General features: G+C 43.1%; 1 protein-coding gene across 1 annotated transcript in view; it reads left to right on the top strand.

Annotated features, from left to right (window-relative positions):
* Positions 1-22,612, top strand: part of PNKD (PNKD metallo-beta-lactamase domain containing) — a 106,290-nt gene that overhangs the window by 78,398 nt on the left and 5,280 nt on the right. The window contains exons 4-7 of the mRNA XM_083153699.1: positions 12,303-12,361; positions 14,072-14,164; positions 14,960-15,123; positions 20,886-20,972. Coding sequence (XP_083009825.1) covers positions 12,303-12,361; positions 14,072-14,164; positions 14,960-15,123; positions 20,886-20,972 — 403 coding nt within the window. The remainder of the gene's footprint in view (positions 1-12,302; positions 12,362-14,071; positions 14,165-14,959; positions 15,124-20,885; positions 20,973-22,612) is intronic.

Raw genomic sequence — 22,612 nt, forward strand, 5'->3', positions numbered from 1 at the left:
AACACACCCATGAGGTGGCTGCTCAATGTCGTTTTTTTTTTTTGGGGTGTCGCCAGTAGCCCTAATCCCCATCTTGTTCACGTCAATTCCCTCCAGTTTCAAAACAGATAATTAAAAGAGAAAAACACTGTAAACATGTAACAACAATTGTTGGAACTGGAGGAATCAGTGACAAGTCTTTTAATTGTTTGAAAAATTCAAAAACTGTAAATTGAAAATAAAAACACTCTAAAAGTGTAAAATATTTTGAACTTTTAAAATTAAACAGGAACTTACCGCTTTAGACCATGATCTTATGTTTGGTTGTTCTGCTTTGCTGGGGAGCCGTCAGTAAAGGTGGGAGAAATGATTCGGGTTCAAGAGTCTCATGCGGCACAGAGGGCAGATGTTGTTGACCTGCAGCCATTCTGTCAGACAGGGAACATGGAAGGTGTGGTGACAGTACGATACAGCCATTTCTGTACCTACCCCAATGTCAGAGATACAGATGGAGCAGTACTCTGGTTCCTCTCCGTCTGCAATGGTGCGCCTGCTGTAGGTGGGGAGATGGGACAGGACGAGCCGCATGATGCTGTCCAGCAGGAGGTGATCTACTCTGTCTGCAACTGCCTGATGGTCTCTTCCTCTTCGTCCAGATCTTCCTCTTCCCGATGTTGGTCCAGATCTTCTTGCTGACTGACTCCCACGGGATGGTCTGCGGCGTCCTGACCTCAGCCATGTCCCTCTGATGTTCGGGCTGGGTCCATCTAAAACGATATTTCATATATTGTAGATATAACAAATAGCCATATGTAACATGTGAGAATCAGATATTGCTGGTGTACAATAAGACTTCCAGCAGTAACATGATTTATATATTATATTACTATACAACTGAAAAACAGAGCTGTAACAGTATGAGTGTATGGATGCAGGCCCCAATGCTTAGCGGTTCCTGATCTGTAACTGACAGCATGGGAGGTGCCAGCCAGTAACACAGGGACACTGGCCAGCCACCACTACTATAATCCCTCCCACTACAATGGCCAACTGCTAGAGATGAGACATTGGTCTAAGATTTAATTTACTAAACAAACATTTTACTGACCTTCATTTCCAATCAGCTGGGATAACTCTCGGCGGCTCATTGTAGCCGGAGGCAGAAGGTGATCAAATAAAAAAAAAAAAAAAAAAAAGGGGGGAAAAAGAGAAAGAAAAAGCACAGATGTAATTGTGCGCTGAGCTCCACTCACTGATAACTCACTAGGAGAATCACTGTCAGAAAATAATCACCTGCAAATTGTTCTCACCTGAGAGGCCTTTTCTCCTGCGTCCACATCAGCTGCTGTCCAGGAAATGCCAGTGATATTGCTGTGCACTGAGGATTGCAATGTGGCATGCGGGCGGCAGTTGGTGATGGTCATGCGGCACATCACATCTACAGTATACCCCACATTATTCTCTTCCCTCTTATGTTACACAGGGGGACAGGTGGGAAACCACCAAGAACAGGGTGTTTTAAGGCATATACTCAAACTATCTCACATCTGCTGCCAGGACTACTGGATTGTACAGAGCCACATGGAAATGCACATACAGAGTATATACACACATTGGTCTGGGTTTGTCAATCGCACAGATACTAATCACCTATAAAGTACCCCTTTATTGGTGTCTATCTACACAGATCATGAGTCATTTTTCTGGGGTGTGCTACCACTGGACAATAAGCAGGGGCTGGCTGGCAACTTTTAGCCTGGGGGGCAAGTCCAGAGCACTGGCCCATAAGTAACAACGCATCATTAAATGGCGGCTTTTCGGTAAAAAAATATGTATTAATAAAAAAAAAAACATAATAACGATACCACAGGCTGCTCCCCCTGTATAATAACAGGACACCACAGGCTGCTCCCCCTGTATAATAACAGGACACCACAGCCTGCTGCCCTGTATAATATCAGAACACCACAGGCTGCCCCCCAGTATTAAAATAACAGAATAGGACACCACAGGCTGCTCCCTCTGTATAATCATACCAGAACATCATAGGCTGCTCCCCCTGTATAATTATACCTTACACCACAGGCTGCTCCCCCGCATAATAACAAGAAGACACCACAGGCTGCTCCCCTATATTCAAAGATCAGGACACCACAGGCTGCTCCCTCTGTATAATTATACCAGGACACCACAGGCTGCTCCCCTTTATAATTATACCAAGACTGTCCTGGTATAATTATACAGGGGGAGCAACCTGTGGTGTCCTGGCAAGACACCACAGGCTGCTCCCCCTGTATAATTATACCTTACACCACAGGCTGCTCCCCCTGTATAATTATACCTTTCACCACAGGCTGCTCCCCCTGTATAATTATACCAGGACACTACATGCAGCTCCCCCTGTATAATTACATCAAGACTTTTCTGGTATAATTATACAGGGGGAGCAGCCTGTGGTGTCCTGGCAGGACACCACAGGCTGCTCCCCCTGTTTATTTATACCAGGACACTACAGGCAGCTCCCCCTGTATAATTACATCAAGACTGTTCTGGTATAATTATACAGGGGGAGCAGCCTGTGGTGTCCTGGCAGGACACTACAGGCAGCTCCCCCTGTATAATTATACCAGGACACCACAGGCAGATCCCCCACCCCCAGTATAACACCCAATACATAGTACTGTAACTTGCTTTTAGGCCCGGGTCCGTGCTCCACTGCTGCGGCTCCCGTCTCTCTGCCCTGCCTTGCTTCCCCACGCTGCGGCTCCATCCTCCGAGTAGCAGTCCTTCGTCCACCGCGGCCTGCCCCTTCCCCCCTAGAGGCACGAGTGGTTTGCCAGGAATCTGGCCAAGAATGTCAATGTAACAGGACTGTTCTCCCTGCCAAGCCAATTATCGGGTCAAGCATTCCAACCCAGTAAACTTCCTTTCTACACAGGTCCTTTTCCCGGGAAAATAACCTGGCATTTTAATGCCGGATAAAATCTGGATTTAGTATTTGTCCTAGAAATTTTATTATATATATATATATATATATATATATATATATATATATATATATCCAAATCGCCCGGCACTCCTTTAAAGATCTCACAGATAATGAGCCCCGGTGCCTGGATAATAAATCATGCAAAGATCCAAAGGGAAGCAGCACTCAGGAGGCAGTTTCAAAAAATGTAAATCTGTATTGGAGCAACAAGCTTTCGGGGTGTGACCCCCTTCTTCAGGTTTTTGCTGTATGTACCTGACGAAGGGGGTCACACCCCGAAAGCTTGTTGCTCCAATACAGATTTACATTTTTTGAAACTGCCTCCTGAGTGCTGCTTCCCTTTGGATCTTTATATATATATATATATATATATATATATATATATATATATAAAACTCCCCAATAAAGAACGTCACTCCGGGTCTCTTTGTAATCAAAAGTGCGGTTTACTGATGCCTACGGCGTTTCGGGCCAAGCCGTCTTCAGGACATACTCCGGGCTTGACCCGAAGCGCCGTGGGCATCAGTAAACCGCACTTTTGATTACAAAGAGACCCGGAGTGACGTTCTTTATTGGGGAGTTCTGCATGTCGTCAGCTATACAAGCTGACAGGTGGACGAGCACCCGGGCAGGTTTATCCGTATATACATAGAGGCAGTGCCGGACCTCGAAGGATTATATATATATATATATATATATATATATATATATATATATATATATATATATATTTTATATTTCATACGGCTGGCACTCACTTGTGGATGATGGTTAGGTGCTGGGGTGACAGTCCATTACCATAGGTTATTGTCTAACCATATGGAATATATACATTTCAAATGAATTGGCTTCACTTACCAGTCTTGGTTACTCAGTCAACAAGATTTTATTTCAGGCAGCATGGCAGGAGGTGCAGGGGATCTACGTTTCGGTCCTCCTCTCGGACCTTTGTCTTGACGTCAGATGTAAAACGTGCAAAGAGAATTAGATTTGGGTGAATTATTTTGCTTCTGTGCAGGGTAAATACTGACTGCTTTATTTTTACACTGCAATATAGATCTCGCTTTGAAGTAAAACCCCACCCAAATCTAATTATATCTGCACAAGTTACAATTGCCCCACCTGCAGTGCACATGGGCCCTTATTCTGGTTGGTGCTGTAATATCCGCGTGCGTTCGTGCCGCCGATGTTTTGTGTCTGCGCATGTGCAGAGGCGTCTCTGCGCATGTGCGAGCGGGGCGTACGGCCAAATCCCGCATGAAATGTGAACACTCCGAACAGGGGGTGGAGAGGGGCGTGAAGGGCTATTTGGGCTCATTATCATATGCATACGCCCCGCGTTTCATGGGCGTTCCCATGCAAATGCTGGGCGTACGTATGGTAAAGCAGTTGTGACGCACGTGTAGGGGGCGGACATATGACATCGCCGGATGTCAGCTGCCCACCCAGATCCCTGCTTTTGCACAGAAAAATGTCTGTGTGGTCTGAGGTTGCGGGAGCTGGTGGACCACTCTGTCCTGCATTCGATGGTCTGCGACCATCGAATGATGGGGGAGGTTCCCTGAGATGGAGGAGGCGTATTCCATGAAAAATACACGTGCGGTCCGTTCGGCCAGCTTCTTACCGCGTACGGACGGAGTTGGCGATCCGTATGGAAGGCGGGGTTTCGCACGCACGGTCCTGGCCGCATATTCGGATCCGGCCGCACCGATCAGAATAAGGCCCATGGTTTTTTCCATCTAAGAAGGATTTTGTCATAAAGAGTGAACTAGAATAACCCCCTTTGTGGCTATTTATGTGGCTATGCGTGTGGCTATGCGTGTGGCTGGGAATAGCTGTACTTGATAAATCTGCATACTTGCCTTCTCATAAAGGCTGTCTATAGTGGAGCTCTGCACACCATTCTGCACGGTAAAAAATGGCTTTTTATACCGATAGTAGTTTTGGGCTATCCATTCACAGCCTGTTTATACTGTGTGGTAAATGACCACTACGTATGAGATCCGTGATAAGTTCCTGGACCCATGTGTTATTAGACAAAAATTGTTCTCCGATGGCTGTTTATCAGGGATCTTGCAGCATGTGAAGCGGAGTCCCTGATAAGCACCAGCTTGTTGGTCTAATTGGATAGCCCTCAGATTCAATAGATGCGGTAATGTTCCACAGCTAATAGGATACCAACCTTTTATCTTTGAGCGATTACAGAATTGTACTCCTATACATATGTAACACATGTAAAGAGCTGGTTTATTCTTGTTGACAAAATGTAAGGGTAGAGAGCCACAAACTGGCAGACTAAGTACTGTACATTTCTACAATAATCCAAGGACCCCCCCCCCCCCTTCCCGTTTCGTCAATCCAACCAAATTGACCAACTGTTGTACACCAGCCTAACCATTGAATGCCAAGTGATTTTGTCAAAGTAGGGGTGAAATTTGCCAAGCAAACCTTTTTTTATTCATCATAATGACCTGTAATGTTTACATTTATATACTGTAGGAAGTATAATCTTTTTTACACAACAAACTTTTTTTTATGTTACTTTATATAACAAATGTGAACGACGCAGATATTTTGCACATGTCGCACAGATATTTTTGACACTCAAAGGGTTAACTGCACTGCCATTGCTTCATCATCGTAATCAGATGAGATCTTTGCTATGTTCTACACGCACGGCCACTTCAGCATGTAAGAAATTTCAGTCCGATTGCCAAAATACATGTCCTATATCCAGTTTTGGGAGACATAAACTTGCACATAGCATTTAGTGGTAAAGCCAGACCACACAGCGATAGTACAGGACTGTAACTTGTCCAGCTTGTTGCCTATCCCCCCGTACAGAGAACATGTTACTTCACTTTACTGGATGTATATCACTCAATACCTTCACTTCTTCTCGTCCAAGTCACAAAGGTTCTAGCTGAATATAGCACAATAATTGCATGCAGAATGGAAAACAAAGACCTCACATGCTATGGAAAGAACTAATTCTGACATGGACAATGATGTGTTTAGATACCAGGGGAGTAATATCACTTGTGGCATCTGTGTGCCCCTTGTTGCTCCCTGCCTGATCAGAACAAGGGAGGCTGAGGTTACCAGCTTTGTATGGATTCTGACTGGTGTTTTTGGGTCGAGTCCAGACAGGGATCTCACTATCAGATCAGTTCTATCCCAGTCTTTAGGGGCTTCAAAAACAATAGAGTTCAAAGCTCAATACCAAAAAAAAAATACTGTATAAAAAAAGAGAACATGAGGGGATTTGTTTTCAATAAAGTACTAATGAATCTAGATGGTTTTAACTCCTGGAATGGAGAGGAATCCTTATAGTGAAAACGTAATATGTTACGCCTGTTTATTGTAACTGCCTAATACTTTGCAGCAATGTAAGATTGTTTATAGGAAAGAGAGTGAAATATTAAAGACCTCTTAATCCTAATGCAGATGCCAGGAGTTTTGTATTGTTTCTTAATTCCTTTTTATATTTAGCAAATCCATACAAAGCTGGTAACCTCAGCCTCCCTTATTCTGATCGAGCAGAGAGCAACAAGGGGCACACAGATGCCACAGGTCCTACCCATAACCCTAATACTAACCAACAGGATCTGTCAGCATAGTATTACTCCCCATGTAAGTTCAATTAAACTTCTCCAGGCTACGTTAAACAACCACAAGTATCCAGAATGAATGACTAGTGGATGCCAGAAATGCTGGTAGGAATAAATAAATATTTTGGTTTTGCCAAAACTACTCTCAGTGCTTTTGGTGTATTTTATCCCGGGTCCCGACTGTCTGTGCGTCCCGACAATCAGGACCCTGGCCTGTTATTCGGCAGACGGGATTTAATGTCTCACCTGCTGAACGGTGAAAAGGGGACGTGTCCCCAGAAATGGCCGTGATCTCGACAATCCACAACCGTTCTCGGCAAAATGAGCCCGACTGCTTATAAAGTCGGGGTCCGTTTTGCCAAGATGCCTCTTCAATGCTGCTGGGAAAGACAGAAATTTTTAGACACCCACCGCTATTTTCCCCGAAGGAAATTGAATACCGCCCTTTGTTTTCTGTTGTGTATTTTCTTTTTTGATTGCTAATAAATGCTAAAATCATACCATTTGGGCCTGGTTTTGTTCCTATTGTATTATTAACCTCAATAACATTAATTTCTAGTCATTTCTGACCACCTCACAGATTTTAATATTGTTCAACCAAAATAGGCCAAAGGCTGACTGGCTAGACTAAACAGTGGAGCAGCAGCACAAACGCACAACAGTTACTTTATGAATATATCACATCTATGAAACATTGCGACACAGCAGTGGTAGGCAGGATGGCAGTTTAATAAATTATACTACCTCTTAGAAAGAGTTTTTGGAAAGAACAGGCACCAGGGCAGTACACGGAAATGGAGGTGAAGTATATAGTGGCAGGTAGGGAAAGCGGTGATTGATTGATTATAATTGATTAAATACTATTTTTTTATTTGATTAATTTACACAATTAAATTTCACTTCTTGATAACTCCAAATAAAGCTTTCATACACGAACAAATATTAGGAGGAAGGTCTACTAGCCATTACTTGTTTTTCCTCCAAAATCAAGTCTACAAGTGGTGCAAGATGACATTGTCCTTGAGTCTTCATACACACACCTACGTTGCAGATTAATTTTAAAACCACAGGCACAATTTAACAAACAGAACACTTTAGCGACCGGGACTGACACTACTTTGGCTGAAATGCTTGGTTTGTTTGGGTCCCCACAAAAAAATGTGGTACTTGTGTAGTTTCACGGCGCCAGCATGGCGCCGTGCTACTTCCGGGTTCTACGCTCGCCACAACTATCTAAAATAAACTAACTTAACTCCATGCCAACATGGATAGTTCATACCCCCACTATCCATGTTGGCATGGAGTTGATGTTACATAGCGTGGCGAGCGCAGAGGGCTCAGACGCACGGCGCCATGCTGGCGCCGTGAAACTACACAAGTACCAAAAATGTTTTGGAAGGACTTCCTCTGATCATTAATGATAACTAGTTTTATGATGAGAGTGAAGATCCGGTACATAAATATCCCCTTCATCCTGTTGCACTTCTACACAAGCATCCTCAATTTCTTTGTCACCATCTACTCATCCCCACATTTGCATCCAGAAATGGTGGAAAGAGGCTTCTCTGCGAGAACAGAAATATCACTCACACATGGCATACGTGGCCCCAATCGACTTTTTCAGACTTTTTTTTAGACTCAGAGCAAAGTGTTGCATCATCTTCATTATTATTATGAGGTTACAGAAGAAGATGCCTGACTGCATTTGGCCAAAGCTTCGGCAATAGGCAATTCTTCAAGTGCATGATAAAGTGGTAACCCTAGCAGAACCACCAATCGCAATGGACTAAGGGGCCCACTGCTGCCCAAACTAGCTTTGAGTTATCACCTGGCCCCTCCACAGACCATCTTGAGCAATATCAGATTAAATGGCCCAGTTCTAGAGGAGTGTGTTCCCCATTGTATGAGAAACCTGCTCCTTACCTTGAGGCCCCCACACACAACTGCAGTTTGGGATGATTTCACACGTTCCCAACAGAAGGGGCTGAGAAATTGGCCCTCCGTCCGATGCGCGGCCCCGTGCGCATTTGTACCTAAGTCAGAGGTAGGACTGGCATGCAGGTGGCGGGGAAGAGGGGTTGCATGCAATCCATCACAAGTAAAAGGACCGCATGTAATGTATTGCATGCGACCCTGCCGCCTGGGAAGGTCCCAGGTGGCTCACATGGGATCGGCTGGCCATACACTGCTGCGAGAGATCGCAGTAGTGTATGGCCAGCTTTAGAGAGGCAGGGCTGACCTTGTGAGTGATAGAGGCGTCAAAGACAGAGTAGAGGCCACTATGTCCTGCCTCCACCAAGGTACATGTCCCCTTCTCTCCATATTGTGTAGAACATTGTGCTTGTACCCCTGTCAACCAATGTCTCTCACTATCACCCTCTGCCTCCCCTTGACTTATGCTTTCACCCTCTGCATCTCCCTGTCACCCACTGCCATGTAGCGTATTGTGTGCTTGGATCGGTTGTGAGGGAGGGGTGTCTAAATGATATATTTGCACCTGGGGTTAGCTCAATTTCCGCTACTGGTCCCCTGGACCATCATTAGTACAGTAGATGTACTATTATGACTTGTAGCAGCTGCAATATTACCGGGTTGCTCCTCCAGCATTTATATCGACTGATCCATATCTTTATTTTCCATATTGGTGCGACTCACTGTGATTATAGTAGTGGCACACTGGCACCTAATGAATGTCATTTTTTTTACAGTAGTTTTAGTTTTTTTTTTTAACAGTGCTGCACAGCTCTTCTATGACACAGTTAGTGCTGTGGCCCACAGCCCTTTAATCCTGATACAGCTACAAGTGTCCTTTCTCTTGAAAGACCTTCACTGACCGAGCCCACTACCCCTAACAGTCTGCCACAGCCCGCACCCTTTATGGGCTGGATCTCATCGCAACGCATGCGTTTTGCATGCGATGCAATCCGACGGCAGTACAAAAAGAATGTGCCCAGGAGCATGCATCGCACCGCACGGTGTAAATGCACAGTGTATGGGCACCTATACACCCTTCTCCTTGTTATAGAAAAGAATGTGATTGTTTGCATATATGCTCCTCCTCTTCCCTCTTTGTGTTGGCCCATTCCCTACAACGTAAGCTGTTGGGAGCTCTCCCATCTGCGAAATTTACCAAGAAGATAAATCTGTTTCACATGGGATGTTGCTATGGGCAACCTATCAGATACTATCTCCTATATTCTGGAAAGTGCTTAATAAAGAAGTAGATTTTGATTGGCTGCCCATAGCAATATCCCATGTGAAATAGAACTCCCATCTTAGTAAATTTTGGCCTACAGTATGTGTTTTGAGTACCGCAGTTCTGTTCGTATGTGGAATTATGTACGGATTTGTAATATTTTTTTACCAATACACTTTGATTTATGTTTTACCCCTATGTGTTACACTGCAGAACCCTTGTGGTTCCGTAAAAATAAATGTAATAATTACCAGAAACCATCTCAGTCATTTTAAATGTCATACTGTAATGAAACTTTTTAAGAGTGGATACTCACAGTGAATACATGGTACATAGATCATCTGCCAAGAACGAGTTTTGTTCTGCAAGTGCTTAAACTATCATATTATATACAAGCTGTTTGTTCTATTAAAAGAACCATTTTATAGGGGATGTAGTCATTTTGACATTGCTTCACTGGTGACATTGCACATGTTTTGACATTGCACGTATCTGTATATGCAGAATGTGGACATGGAATGTAGAGGAGAATTAGGGTCAAGCTATGGGAGGGGTGGTTAGGCACTAGATGGAGCATTTTAAGATAGGAGTCAGCCCATGTAAAGCTACCTCTGGCCGGGCCCCCTCCTGTCTGCCAGGAGCAGCACCGTGCTGCAGGAGTCTGAGCATAGTGCTCAGACCTTACTGCGCATGCACAGATCTTTGGAAAAATAGAGCACGGCCATTTTCCTGGAGATCTTTATAATGGCTGCATTGCTGCGAAGTAGGGTCTGAGCATTTTAGTGATCAGACCCCACTGCGTATGCACCGTTTTAAGCAGTGCTGAGGCTGGCATTGTTGGACTTGAGGGTAAGTATTAAAAAAAAAAAAAAAAAGAAGTGGATGTATGGTGTGGGATCCGTGTGCACCGCACGCACTGCACCCAGTATAAATAGACCACTTGTTAGGGGTTAGGATTAGTGATATACTAACCACCGAGAGCGCTGTTTGATGCATTGGAAGGACTCTTCAACTGTCCTCTAGACCCAGAGGACACCGCTGGAGCTGCAGGGCCCATTGTACCTGGTAAGTCACTACTAGACCACCAGGGACATTGTGTTTACACTCTGATCATGTCAACCACCATCATTGTTGACATGATGAATGTTGACGTGGCCAGTGGCAATGTGCTGCATTTTCATTACAGCATTCTGCATGCTGAAAATATGTACCACATTCCCGTAATAGATCTTTGTCATTAATCCATGTTTTGCAATCTCTGCAGTTGTTTGTCTGGCCTCTGTGAAATTGCAGTGTTAATATGTCCCAGTGTTCCAGCCCTTTACAAATAGCCAGTAATAATGTTTTTTCATTGCTGTCATGTAAACTGAGTATTGTCGCAATGCTGTCCGCTAATGATTAGATGGAAACTTGAGATGTATCCTGCTGTGCACTATAATCTGGATATTGTCTCAACCCCTGGCTTTGCCTGTGAGTGAGGAAGTTATGACATTTTATTCAGATCAGACCTGTTCCTGTACTCTGATCTCCGGAGCAGCTGAGTGACACCCCAGCGATCTGCGAGTCGCTGTTATTGTTGGACGAGGCATGCAGAAAGGCCGATTCCTCTCTGGCTTTGTACTCCTTATTGAAGGACTTTAATCAGTATAAACACAGTTCAGCTACAGCAGGAAGGAGCTTGCCACATAGAGCACATGAAAGGCAGGCTGAGATAAATGGAACGGGGGAGACGGAGACACTGATGAAAGAAAGTGTAGGAAAAATGTAAAGAAAAAGGCAGTAATAGATTCTTGGGGATTTAAAGTATCAAAAGCAGTTATTTGAGCAAGTAGAGTGTTAACATTAATTTACTATTTCGATTAAGTTGTGATACTCAAATGTGTTCCTCAAATCAACCATTTGAATCATGTGCACTCAGTGGCGTAACTATAAATTTTGCTCCCCCCTGCCATAAAGTTTGTGTCGTTAGTGGAAGAATTGTATGATTGTCAAACTGGTCGGACAAAAGACCCCAACCCCACCATACATAAGCAGATGCCAATTCTGAGATTTTCTTTTCCAGATTTAAAGATTCTCTAATCCACCAATCTGTGCCCATACATTAAAGACCTTTTTTCAGATAATTTTCATCAAGTACAGATCTGATAATCTTAAAATGACCCATTAGTTTTCTAGTAATGGTCTGTAATTTTTCCAAACTAGTTTGTATATGGGAGAAGATACCTGCAAATGTGGGATGTTTTGAATCTCTGCTTCTTTTCAAGTAAAATAATGAGGAATTCAAGTTCTATCCCCATCTGAAAATGCTACAAAGCAAAGTATATAGTAAAAGAAGAATGCTGAGAAACAGGTGCTGCAAGAAGCATGACATGTATATCTTTACCACAAGTGGGGAGAGCTTGGGTAATAAAGGGATGCAGAATTTCACACTTTTTTAGAGATATGGCTATAGAGAGCTCTCACAAATGAAATCCGACAATTTGCTGAAGAAATGTGTAATCACCCCTATTTTATTGTGAATTTACAGACGTACTTAGACCGGGAAGGGGTGACTCTGGAAGCGATCCTGTGTACACATAAGCACTGGTATGTACTCTCATTTCAACACTATAATATTTACCATAGTAAAATGAACATTTTAATGTCACTGCAGAATTGTACTGAGAGCTTATTCATGTTTGTACCCTCATGTCTACATGGGTATTTGTCATTGGGTACACCAATATTCGGTCGACATGCATTGGGTTGACCACTGAAGGTTGACACCACTTAGAGCAGGCATTTCCAAACTGTGGCCCTCCAGCTGTTGTGAAACTACACATCCCAGCATGCCTTGCCATAGTTTTAACATTCCCAAATAGCAAAGCTGTGGCAAGGCATGATGGGACTTGTAGTTTCACAACAGCTGGATGGCCATAGTTTGGACATGCCTGGCTTAGAGTGACACATGAAATAGGTCGACATGGTCAAAGGTCAACACAAGCATTAGTACAACAGATCTTTTGACTGTTGCGGTTTTCACGTGAAATACCACCTGTCGGCACATGGTGGCTCAAAAAAAAAAGTTAAAAACTCTTGTCGACCTAAATCTTGTGTTGACCTTCAAACAAAAAAAAAAAAACACAGGAAAATAGTTAAAAATATATTAGAACAAAAATATTATAGCATGCCACTGTTAGGAGCCATTTTGTTTTGGCCCAAATGTGATGACATTTTATCCGGCAGTGTTACACCATGGAATTGTTATATATGAATCCTATTTTTCATTGTGATAAATGCTGTGGTCTAATCATTACTTGTGACTGGTAAATAAGGCAATGCAAAATAATGGATTTTGAAAGAAAAAAAGAAGTGTTGCACTTGTGTGACTGGAATAATTATATTGTTGCATCTGCCTGCTGTGGAGTGTCTGCTTCAGTTGCCATAACCGAGACACTGCGCTCAGGGGAAACCTGAGCGGTGGATAATACATTCATGCTGGGATATAAGCAGATTTGCAAAGAAAACCTGTTTTACTCCGTACTGGAAATTGTAATTCAAACGAAATATGCCTGAGACAGGAATGGTATATTAGGTAGATCCCAAAAGGTTGACATGCTCAAGATCGACACTAGCAAAGGGTTGACTCTTGAAAACATTGTCATGTGTTTTTTATAAACTGTGTGGACACCTGAGCAGCTGGACCCCCATTTAGTATGCCACTTGGCTCTCCATGGCCAGGTGCCTCGATAGACTATCACTGCACTTGGCACACTTTACCATTCCCAGTCGTAGTCCATGTTGATGGTAAAGTATGTAAGTTCCAAAAATGATTTTTTTTCTCCAAAAAACACAGATCGACCTTTCATGTGTCGACCATAGACATATCGACCTTTAGCGTGTTGACTTTTTAAACATGTTGACCTTTTAAACATGTTGACCTATTAAATGTCAACCTGGACATTGTCTAGTCAGCCATCCAGACACCATCTGGGACTTATTATGAACGTGTAATGCACAGCAGTGTTCATCCACGTACACTGAGGGGTGAATTTATGAAGCTTGGAGAAGTGTTATCGATCCCCATAAAGAACGTTATGAGCAAGGTTATAATGGGTTAGCCAATCAGCTCTTACCTGTCAATTTACATATTGTAGCTGATTGGCTGAACCATTATCACCTTGCTCATAACGTTCTTTATGGGGATAGATAACACTTCTCCAAGCTTCATAAATTCACCCCTGAGGGTGGTAAAGTTATTCGCTGTGCAACCATTAACCTTATACTTTTACCCATTATCCTCTACTTTTCCTGCAGGGATCACAGTGGTGGTAATAAAGCTTTAAAGAGACTGTACAAATCCTGCCGTGTGTACGGGAGCACCACGGATGCCATTCCAGCACTGACACAGTACGTGATTACCAAGGATGGTTCATTGTAGTCGGGTGGGATAAGGTCTGTGAAACGGGAAAATTTCACCCTGCCCCCCCCCCCTCCTCATTGCTCATTGTCAGTGGATCCCCCAGCCCAGCTGCCCAAACGGGTTTTCAGACCTGACAAGGACCGCTGTTTGACTGCCCCCTTTAAAAAATGCAAGGAACTTTTTTAATAGTATGATGGGACATCTCTCCCATGAGGAGGCTCTTCTCGGCTTCATTGACAGCAGCATGGTGGCCCAGGACTGTTGCTACACCACTGCATACGTATGATACCAAAGATACAATTAAACATATTTAGCATGATGTATGGTTAACAGTTTTATATCAATAAATACATCAACTGCAGACATTCGGAAGGTTCAGGGATTTTTGCACATAGTAGTACTTAGCCTTTATATAAATAGCCTTCACTCACATAGACAGTCCAACAGCAGGTGCTTCCTAAATAATGTCCTAGTGGATCCATCCAACAGGCTCATTGCATATACGTTTGTAAGAGTAAATGGCCTTCACCATCTTTGTAGAAGAAAGGAAGTGATTTCATTTTATTACCACATCCATTCCGGGACATTTTGATTATCTCTATAAAGTAACAGTATAAAGTAAGGTTAAGCTGTGGTCCGTTCACTGCAGAGGTGCGATACTTTTAAATCCACATGCATGAGGCCAAAATACATACTCTGAAGAAAGTTTGCACTTCATAATACGGTTACCATATTTTATTTTGGCAAGTTGTGCTTAATGTTTCCTATTCTTTTTCTGGCAGTCCTCTGTCTGATCGAGACCAGTTGGCGATTGGCCGATTACAGTTTCAGGCCTACTTTACCCCAGGTCACACTACTGGTCACATGATTTATGTCCTGGATGGTAAATCTGGAGATGGACCAGACTGCCTATTCTCTGGGGATCTCCTCTTTCTCGCGGGATGTGGTAAGTTCACTGTAGAAATTGCACTGTTGCCTAGTAGTTTGTAACGATCATTAATGCTATATGGTGTATTGGGTAATCCCAATGTTATTTGCCTTTTAAATCAAATTAGTTAGCTTTCCTTACAGCACTGCAAAAACAGAGGTCAGGGGTTATAGAAAATCATCATTAAGAACCTTACTATAACCCCCAATTTTATATATATTTTTATAATGACAGCAAATGATTAACATGTTCAACTATAATGTTTGGGATTGGCCTATTTGGGATTTTTAATATGCTGAATTTCTGCAAATCCCCAATGGATTGCCAATCGTTGATGTTCGACAAGCAGCAGTTTTGGTCAGCAGATTGGCATCAGGGAATTACAGGGCTGATATCCAACCCACATTAGAGATGCATCCAGTTTTAAATATACGTCGATGTGCCAAAACTCACGCAATAGGTGCCCAGTATCATGTAGGAAGTGCAGCAACTTAACATGGTGTTGATTCCACGAGGAAGTGGAAAACCTCTGGAGAGATGGTAATTTTTGCCGTCTGGATAGCTTCCCACAGATCCCCAATATTTGTATGTGCAGGATATTTTGTGCGAATGGGCCTCTCCGCTACATTTTATGAATGCTCATGTTTGGTGAACATAGTGGCCACATCATTCCTCAGAACTCTCCAGAATGCTCCTCGGACCAATTCTGGACAACTTAGAATCGATAACACAGTGCATTATCCTTCTGGAATATTCCATTTCTGTGGGGGCATGTGAAGTCTATGAATGGCTGCAAATGGTCAGCAAGTTCTGCAACTTAGCACATAGTTACTGGTCAGTGACTTGTTCAACCAGATCGAGAGACCCAACTCATGTGAACACACCTCACATAGTTATGGAACCACTACCAGCCTGCATGGTACCTTATTGACAACTGGGGTCCATGGCCTCACCCAAACTTTATCATCAGCCTGAAACTACTGGAACTCTGACTCATCGCACCTTTCTAAATGTTTCTAGTCCTCCAGGATTCAAGTACCATTGTCACAAGCCCAGGTGTAATGTTCCATGGAAGCTAAAGTTCACTTCACTGCCCTGCTGGAATTGCAGATGGTTCCTACTGCATTGAATGTGGTTGTGATTTGAACCAATATCACTTGTCTGTTGCCAGAGACAATTCTAGCCAGAAGCCGCTGTTGATCATTAAAGCACCCATGATCGGACACTGCTCTGTCTATGGTGGGAGATGATGCCAGGTGTGTATTATTAGATAAACATTGTCTAGATAGACACTCAATAGGTCTACCCCAAAAAGGTCGACATGGGAAAGGTCGAGAGGGTAAAAATTAAATGAAAAGGTTAGACACATGAGAAAAAATCGACAAGGGGTTTTTCTCATTTTTTTGGGTGTCACTGTCGACATGGACCCCCAATTAATGAGACTTGTACCCTTGCATTACTCTTCGCTTGCCATGCTTCAGGCTATTATATTCTCCCTCTATGCCGACATGGAGGGTGATGTAAGAAGAACCCGGTTAAAAAAAAAAATCCTGAAAAACTCATGTCTACCTTGTCGTGTTTCTATGTTTTCATGTCAACATTTTGACCATGTCGACCTTTGTATGCCGTCCTTTTGACCCTGTTGATCAATTGAATGTCAACCTTTTGGGCTAGACCGATTGTCTGTCTCTAGACACTGTAGATCTATCAACCGGAACCAGTTAATGCCTTCCATGATGTATTCTCAGTACACATGTGACACCACAGATTGAGGAATGTTGTCCACACAATGTAGGAAATGGAATATCCTATCCGTCAGGCATCCATTTAAACTCTGATCCTTCATATTGCGTTACCTTGAGCAGCCTATCTGGTATTCAAACTTGCTCACAAGATGTCAAATTACTGATGTAACTTCTAGCCATTTCCAAGGCGTAACAGTATAGTGACGTCACCTACCATTCCCTTTACATAAGGCTATACTCTGACTTTTGGCACGTGAGTGTATGTCTGACAGTAGATAAAGAAATATTTTTTGGGGTACTTGTGTATTATCACGGCGCCCATCGCATCGCATACCACTAATTAAGGTATGCGATGGCATGCGATGGACTCGATTTCAGTCTTTTTCCGGGCTGAGTATACAATTTTAAAATCGGGTCACATCGCATGCGATTACAATGGCATGCGATGCAACGCGATTTCCCATTGAGTCCCATGTTAAATGGCACCCCCAGACCCGATTTTTAAATGTATACCCACCCTGATGGGTAATAAATATGTAAAATGCCCCCACATTGTTAACGGCCCCCCACTATCAACGCCAACCCGAAGCGTGGCGAGCGCAGCGAGCCCGCGTGGGGCGGCGGTACGCGTCCTCCGACCTTTTCATACCCCCCACTATCCACGTCGGAGTGGAGTTGATTTTATAAAGCGTGGCGAGCCACCGAGCCTGAAGCGTGGTGAGCAGACGCACATTACTTCACAGGTATATGCGTCCCCTCGCATGGGGCTTGCTGCGCTCGCCACGCTTCGGGCTCGGTGACGCGCTGCGCTCGCCACACTTTATAAAATCACCTCCACGGCGACTTGGATAGTGGGGGTATGAAAAGGTCGGAGGACGCGTACTGCTGCGCTCGCCACGCTTCGGGTTGGCGTTCATAGTGGGGTGGCGTTAACAATGGGGGGGGGGGCATTTCACATACTCATGACCCATGAGGGTGGGTATACAATTAAAAATTGGGTCGGGGGGGGGGGGCATTTAACATGGTAATAAGGCATCTGGGTGCCTGTACAATTAGAAATCGGGTGAAATCGCATGTGATGCGAATTTTCATCGTACAATGCCCTGCGATGGAAATCGGGGGCGCCGTGATAATACACAAGTACCTTTTTTGTTTTAGAAGCTATTAAGAGCAGAACATGCAAGGTCTCTTTATCCGAGCAGTAAATCTAAGAAATAACGATTTGTTCCCTCATTAGAGATATGGATATTACAAATGCACTGTTCTCCCTTAATAACATGGCTGATTTCCTGTGCACAGCACTTTGGAGTAGTTTCCTGTAAATCTTGTGTCGGTAATACAATAGTCCCGTCCAATGAATGGGTCATTCAATCTGATTACTGGATTTGCAAGTATGGATGGAAGCTAGGCCCCTCTGTAATTTGTAACATAAGTTTATCAAATCATCTGCATCTTTTCAGATTTTTGTGTTGTTAAAGTGAAACTAGACACAAAAATATGTAAGTATTAAATGAAAAAATAATAATGATGATTTGTATAAATGTATACATTTACCGAATAAAATAATCCGCTATATGTTGGGCAGAAACCTTTCTGTGATCACCTACAAGCAGTATTCCCTCTAAGCTGTGCGCGCGCAGACAACCTGACGAGCGTGCGCACAGACATTACAACTGAGCGCACAAAGCAGCAGTGGTCCCTTTTTGCAGTTGTGGACTCAATTAATGTGTGTTTCACCCATTAACTACATTTATTGTGTGCTGTATTTTGAATGTTTAAATGTTATCATTTTGAAGTAAAGTTAACGCAAATGCTGAACGTCATTTTCCAGTTATATATAAGTGACGCACAAAAATGTAAATTTCATTCCAAAGTTGCACAGCCAAAATCTTTAGCCGCACACAGCCTTCGTAAAATCAGAGGGAAGATTGCCTACAAGGTGTGCTTTTTTTATTTTTACCAATTTAACTGGCAATGAGGAAATGCATCTGCTATAGTGTATACATCTCACAGCAATTTGTCATTTTATGATCTGGTTATTGGAATGTAAACTGAATATGTACAGAAATGTGGCTGCGTGCAGTGCACAACCTCTGAACACTTTCTGGCAGTCAGGAAAAGTGGAGGACATTTGCTTTTATTTTTGAGAGATTTAATTCCACATATTTCATGTAACACAATTGGGGGAAGTACCCTGTAAATTGGGAACGGTTTAGTATTGCGGTTAGCTAGCCTATCCCAGATGTCAGTGTGAGCCCTATTTCTTCTTTTCTGTCACCAAAAGTCATGAGAATTTGCAAAACCTAAAAATATTTCAGATTCTTGGAAATGGTGTATTTCTCCTTTCATGCAAAATGGCTTTGGTTTTGAAATCCCTGACAATTCTGTTCTCTGTTTTATATCTAGTGAACAATTAATATAAAAGCTAATCTGTTTGTGTTTTTTTTGGCATGCAGTGCCAGTAGGGTCCCCCATAGGCAGAAGTATCTGTAATCCGCTCACTGTATAAGATAAGGCGATGCCTTTGGTCTAAGCAGTTACTGTACATAGATATATTTAGATTATAGCCTGGTCTCCTCCTGGCGTGCACACTGCCGAAGTGAATAGAATAGAATAGCACTGGCATTTGCTGTTCTGCTATTACATCCTACATCCCAGTCCTCCTTGTATGATTTCAGTCCCACCTCCATGACCCAGCCGTCTGCTGTGTGGAGTGACAATTCCCACCGAACATCCCACAGCATTTTAATGAAGCCCTTTACTCATCCCTTGTGTGTCAGAAAATCCCAGGGGATGGCAATTCAATAATATCCCAACTATAAGAACAAAATGTTATTGAAGCCGCTTACAAATTCCTGGGGTTACCATGGATGCAGCTGGTCCGTCTTGCTGTGAAATGACCTGCTGCCGGTATTGTTAGACTCTGATGTGCCTAGCGCCTGTCTCTTTATTGCCATTTTTAGATTTTTATAGAAAGTGAAATGTACTACAGGTTGAGTATCCCCTATCCGTGCATCCCCTATCCGAATTATTCCAAAAACCGTGTTTTTTGGAATTATTTGATTTTTTTTTTTTTTAACCCCCCTAACCCTCTTTTCATACTTACCAAGTCCCCGGGCGTCCACAGCAGGCCTCCGGCATCTTCTCCAGGGTCTCCAGCGGTCCCAGAAATGCATTGCGCGAGTGTGCGCGTGCGCCGGTGACGTCACCGGTGCGCGCGCACACTCGCGCAATGCATTCCTGGGACCGCTGGAGACCAGGAGAAGATGCCGGAGGCCTGCTGTGGATGCCCGGGGACTGCGCGGACACCATCAGGGGACAGGTAAGTATGGCTACAAAAATTTATTCCAAAAACCGGAAAATTCCCCTATCCGGAATGCTCGTGGTCCCGAGCATTTCGGATAGGGGATACTCAACCTGCTACCTGTTAGGGCGTGTTGTACATATGCATGTAGCCGTAGACTTATTTGTGCTTTATAACCAATGCAGGGAAATGGCGCTGACGATTCCATTTAAATGTATATATCTAATATATATATATATATATTATTTTTTCAGACCTATATGCATTGGGGGAAATTTACTAAAATGGGAGTTCTATTTCACATGGGATGTTGCTATGGGCAACCAATCAGAATCTACTTATTATTTATTTAGCACCTTCTAGACAACATCCCATCTTCAGCAGAACTCCCATCTTAGTAAATTTCACCTATCATATGAGTAAGGTGCGATCAGAGAGATTGTTGGACTCTTCAGGCAGTCAGGGAGATTGCTGCTATTTCAGGGAGTCTCCTGTAGGCAACTATGTTTCAGTCCTCAGAAAAAGCTGTGTTCTGAAATTTTATTGGGACGGGGTCTAGCTCAACTTTAAATAAAGCTGTGTATTATTTATGTCCAATCTCCCAAAAATAAATTGGCTTTCACTCCTTGCATTGCAACATGGTTTGATCACAAGTCAGTTTGCCTAAATGTATTCATTGTGCTTTGCTGCTAACTATAAATGAGATCCTTGGTATGTCTTTGTCTCTCCAGGGAGAATGTTTGAGGGCTCTGCAGAAATCATGCTGGGGTCACTGGACACGGTGGCCTCTCTGAATGACAACACTTTGCTTTGGCCTGGTATGTACTCTGCATTACAATATTCAGTAATGTAATTGTTATTTTGTCTGCTGAGATCTGCTTTGAATGACTTGCATTTGTAAATAACCTAGTACAGCAGCAATAACTCTGCCCTGGAATGTCCCTTTTGCATTGATGAATATGTTCTTTGTGCACTGTGCAAATGATAAAAACATTACACTTTGGTGACATCTAGTGGTAAAAGAAAAATATGGGAGATCAGGGCTGCCATTAGAAATTGTGGAGCCCATGTATAACAAAATATGTAGGCTGGGGGTTTCAGGGTAACATATCCATGTCCCTGCACTGCACTGGGCTTGGTGAGGTGGGGGGTAGTTCAGTGGGTAGTGTATATCCCCGTGGCTGCAAGTAGAGTGGTGATTGGCCATTCTACAACTAGAATCTGCAGCTGGCAATCATCTGGTGCCCTACTGGTAGTGCCAGATTAACAATGGGGTGGATGGAGGTGCAGTTCCAGGCCACAACATAAAAATAGGCCCATCACCATGACTGCATGATGATCAAAAGATTCTGAATCGTCCTGCTTCAATAATGACATTCTTGTGGTCTGTCCAACTGTGACTGATGAAAACAAGCTGTGTCTATGGTAATGGGAGTTAATTATATATTATAATGGATTGGCCAAGGATGAACATCAGATTATACAGCATCTGTGCACTAATAGAGCGATATAATTGTTGTGTGAAGAACTAGGCAGTATACTGAAGTGTGGCCCCCATCCATTAGTGCGATATGGCCTCTTTTTATGCGATTCCGACGCATTGCTGTGATGGATCACATAGTGACATGTTGCATGTTATTTACTTGTGATTGCAATGTGAGGCGCATTTCCGTGCACCTCGCAGTCGCAGATCCTATGGACTGCCATGAATATTTGTTGCAACCTCTAGACCTTGCTAGGATCGCATACAATACATTATATGCAAAAGGACCGCATAGAATGTATTGTATACAATCCTGCCCCCCAGGATTGCATACTATTGGAGACTATTCTTGTTGATCGCCCAGCAGTAGAAGCAGCAGATCAGGGCTGATCCGGAGGTGCCATAATAGTAAGGGAAAGTTAGCGGGCACTCTCTGTACCACCTCCATACAAAACTCGGCTACCGCAACAAATCAAAAAGGAGCTGTAACATTGCAATCTTTGATTTATTTATTTTTATTGGTATTGTATTTTATTATTTTTGAGCGCTTTGTTACACACCTTATTTTTGTTTGAATATTACAGAGCTCTGCTGCTTTTATGCACGATAGGCGAAGAAATACATTTTTACTATTTTTTATATGACCATAATGATGACACCTGAATGGCATACTGGTGGTATGACCACTATCTGCGCCAGATCCCGATTCACAGTGGTTCTGCAGTTGTCTCTGAAGCCGAGCACCGATCCGAAATTGTCCATCACAGACGTAGTATAGTAGTAGTAGTAGTAGTAGTACGTTTATTTATAAGGCGCCGCAAAGTGTCCGCAGCGCCGTACATAGCAAACAAAAAAAACAAATTACAAGGTAACGTACAGGGTGTGTTAAAAGATACAGTATAAATAGGGGTAAAGCTGGTAGAACTAAAATCAGCATCAGTTCAGAAGTAGGTGTCAAAATTGTCAAGGAGACTG

This window comes from Crinia signifera, chromosome 7 (genome assembly GCF_055691185.1).
Source record: "Crinia signifera chromosome 7, ASM5569118v1, whole genome shotgun sequence".
In the NCBI taxonomy this organism is placed as follows: domain Eukaryota; kingdom Metazoa; phylum Chordata; class Amphibia; order Anura; family Myobatrachidae; genus Crinia; species Crinia signifera.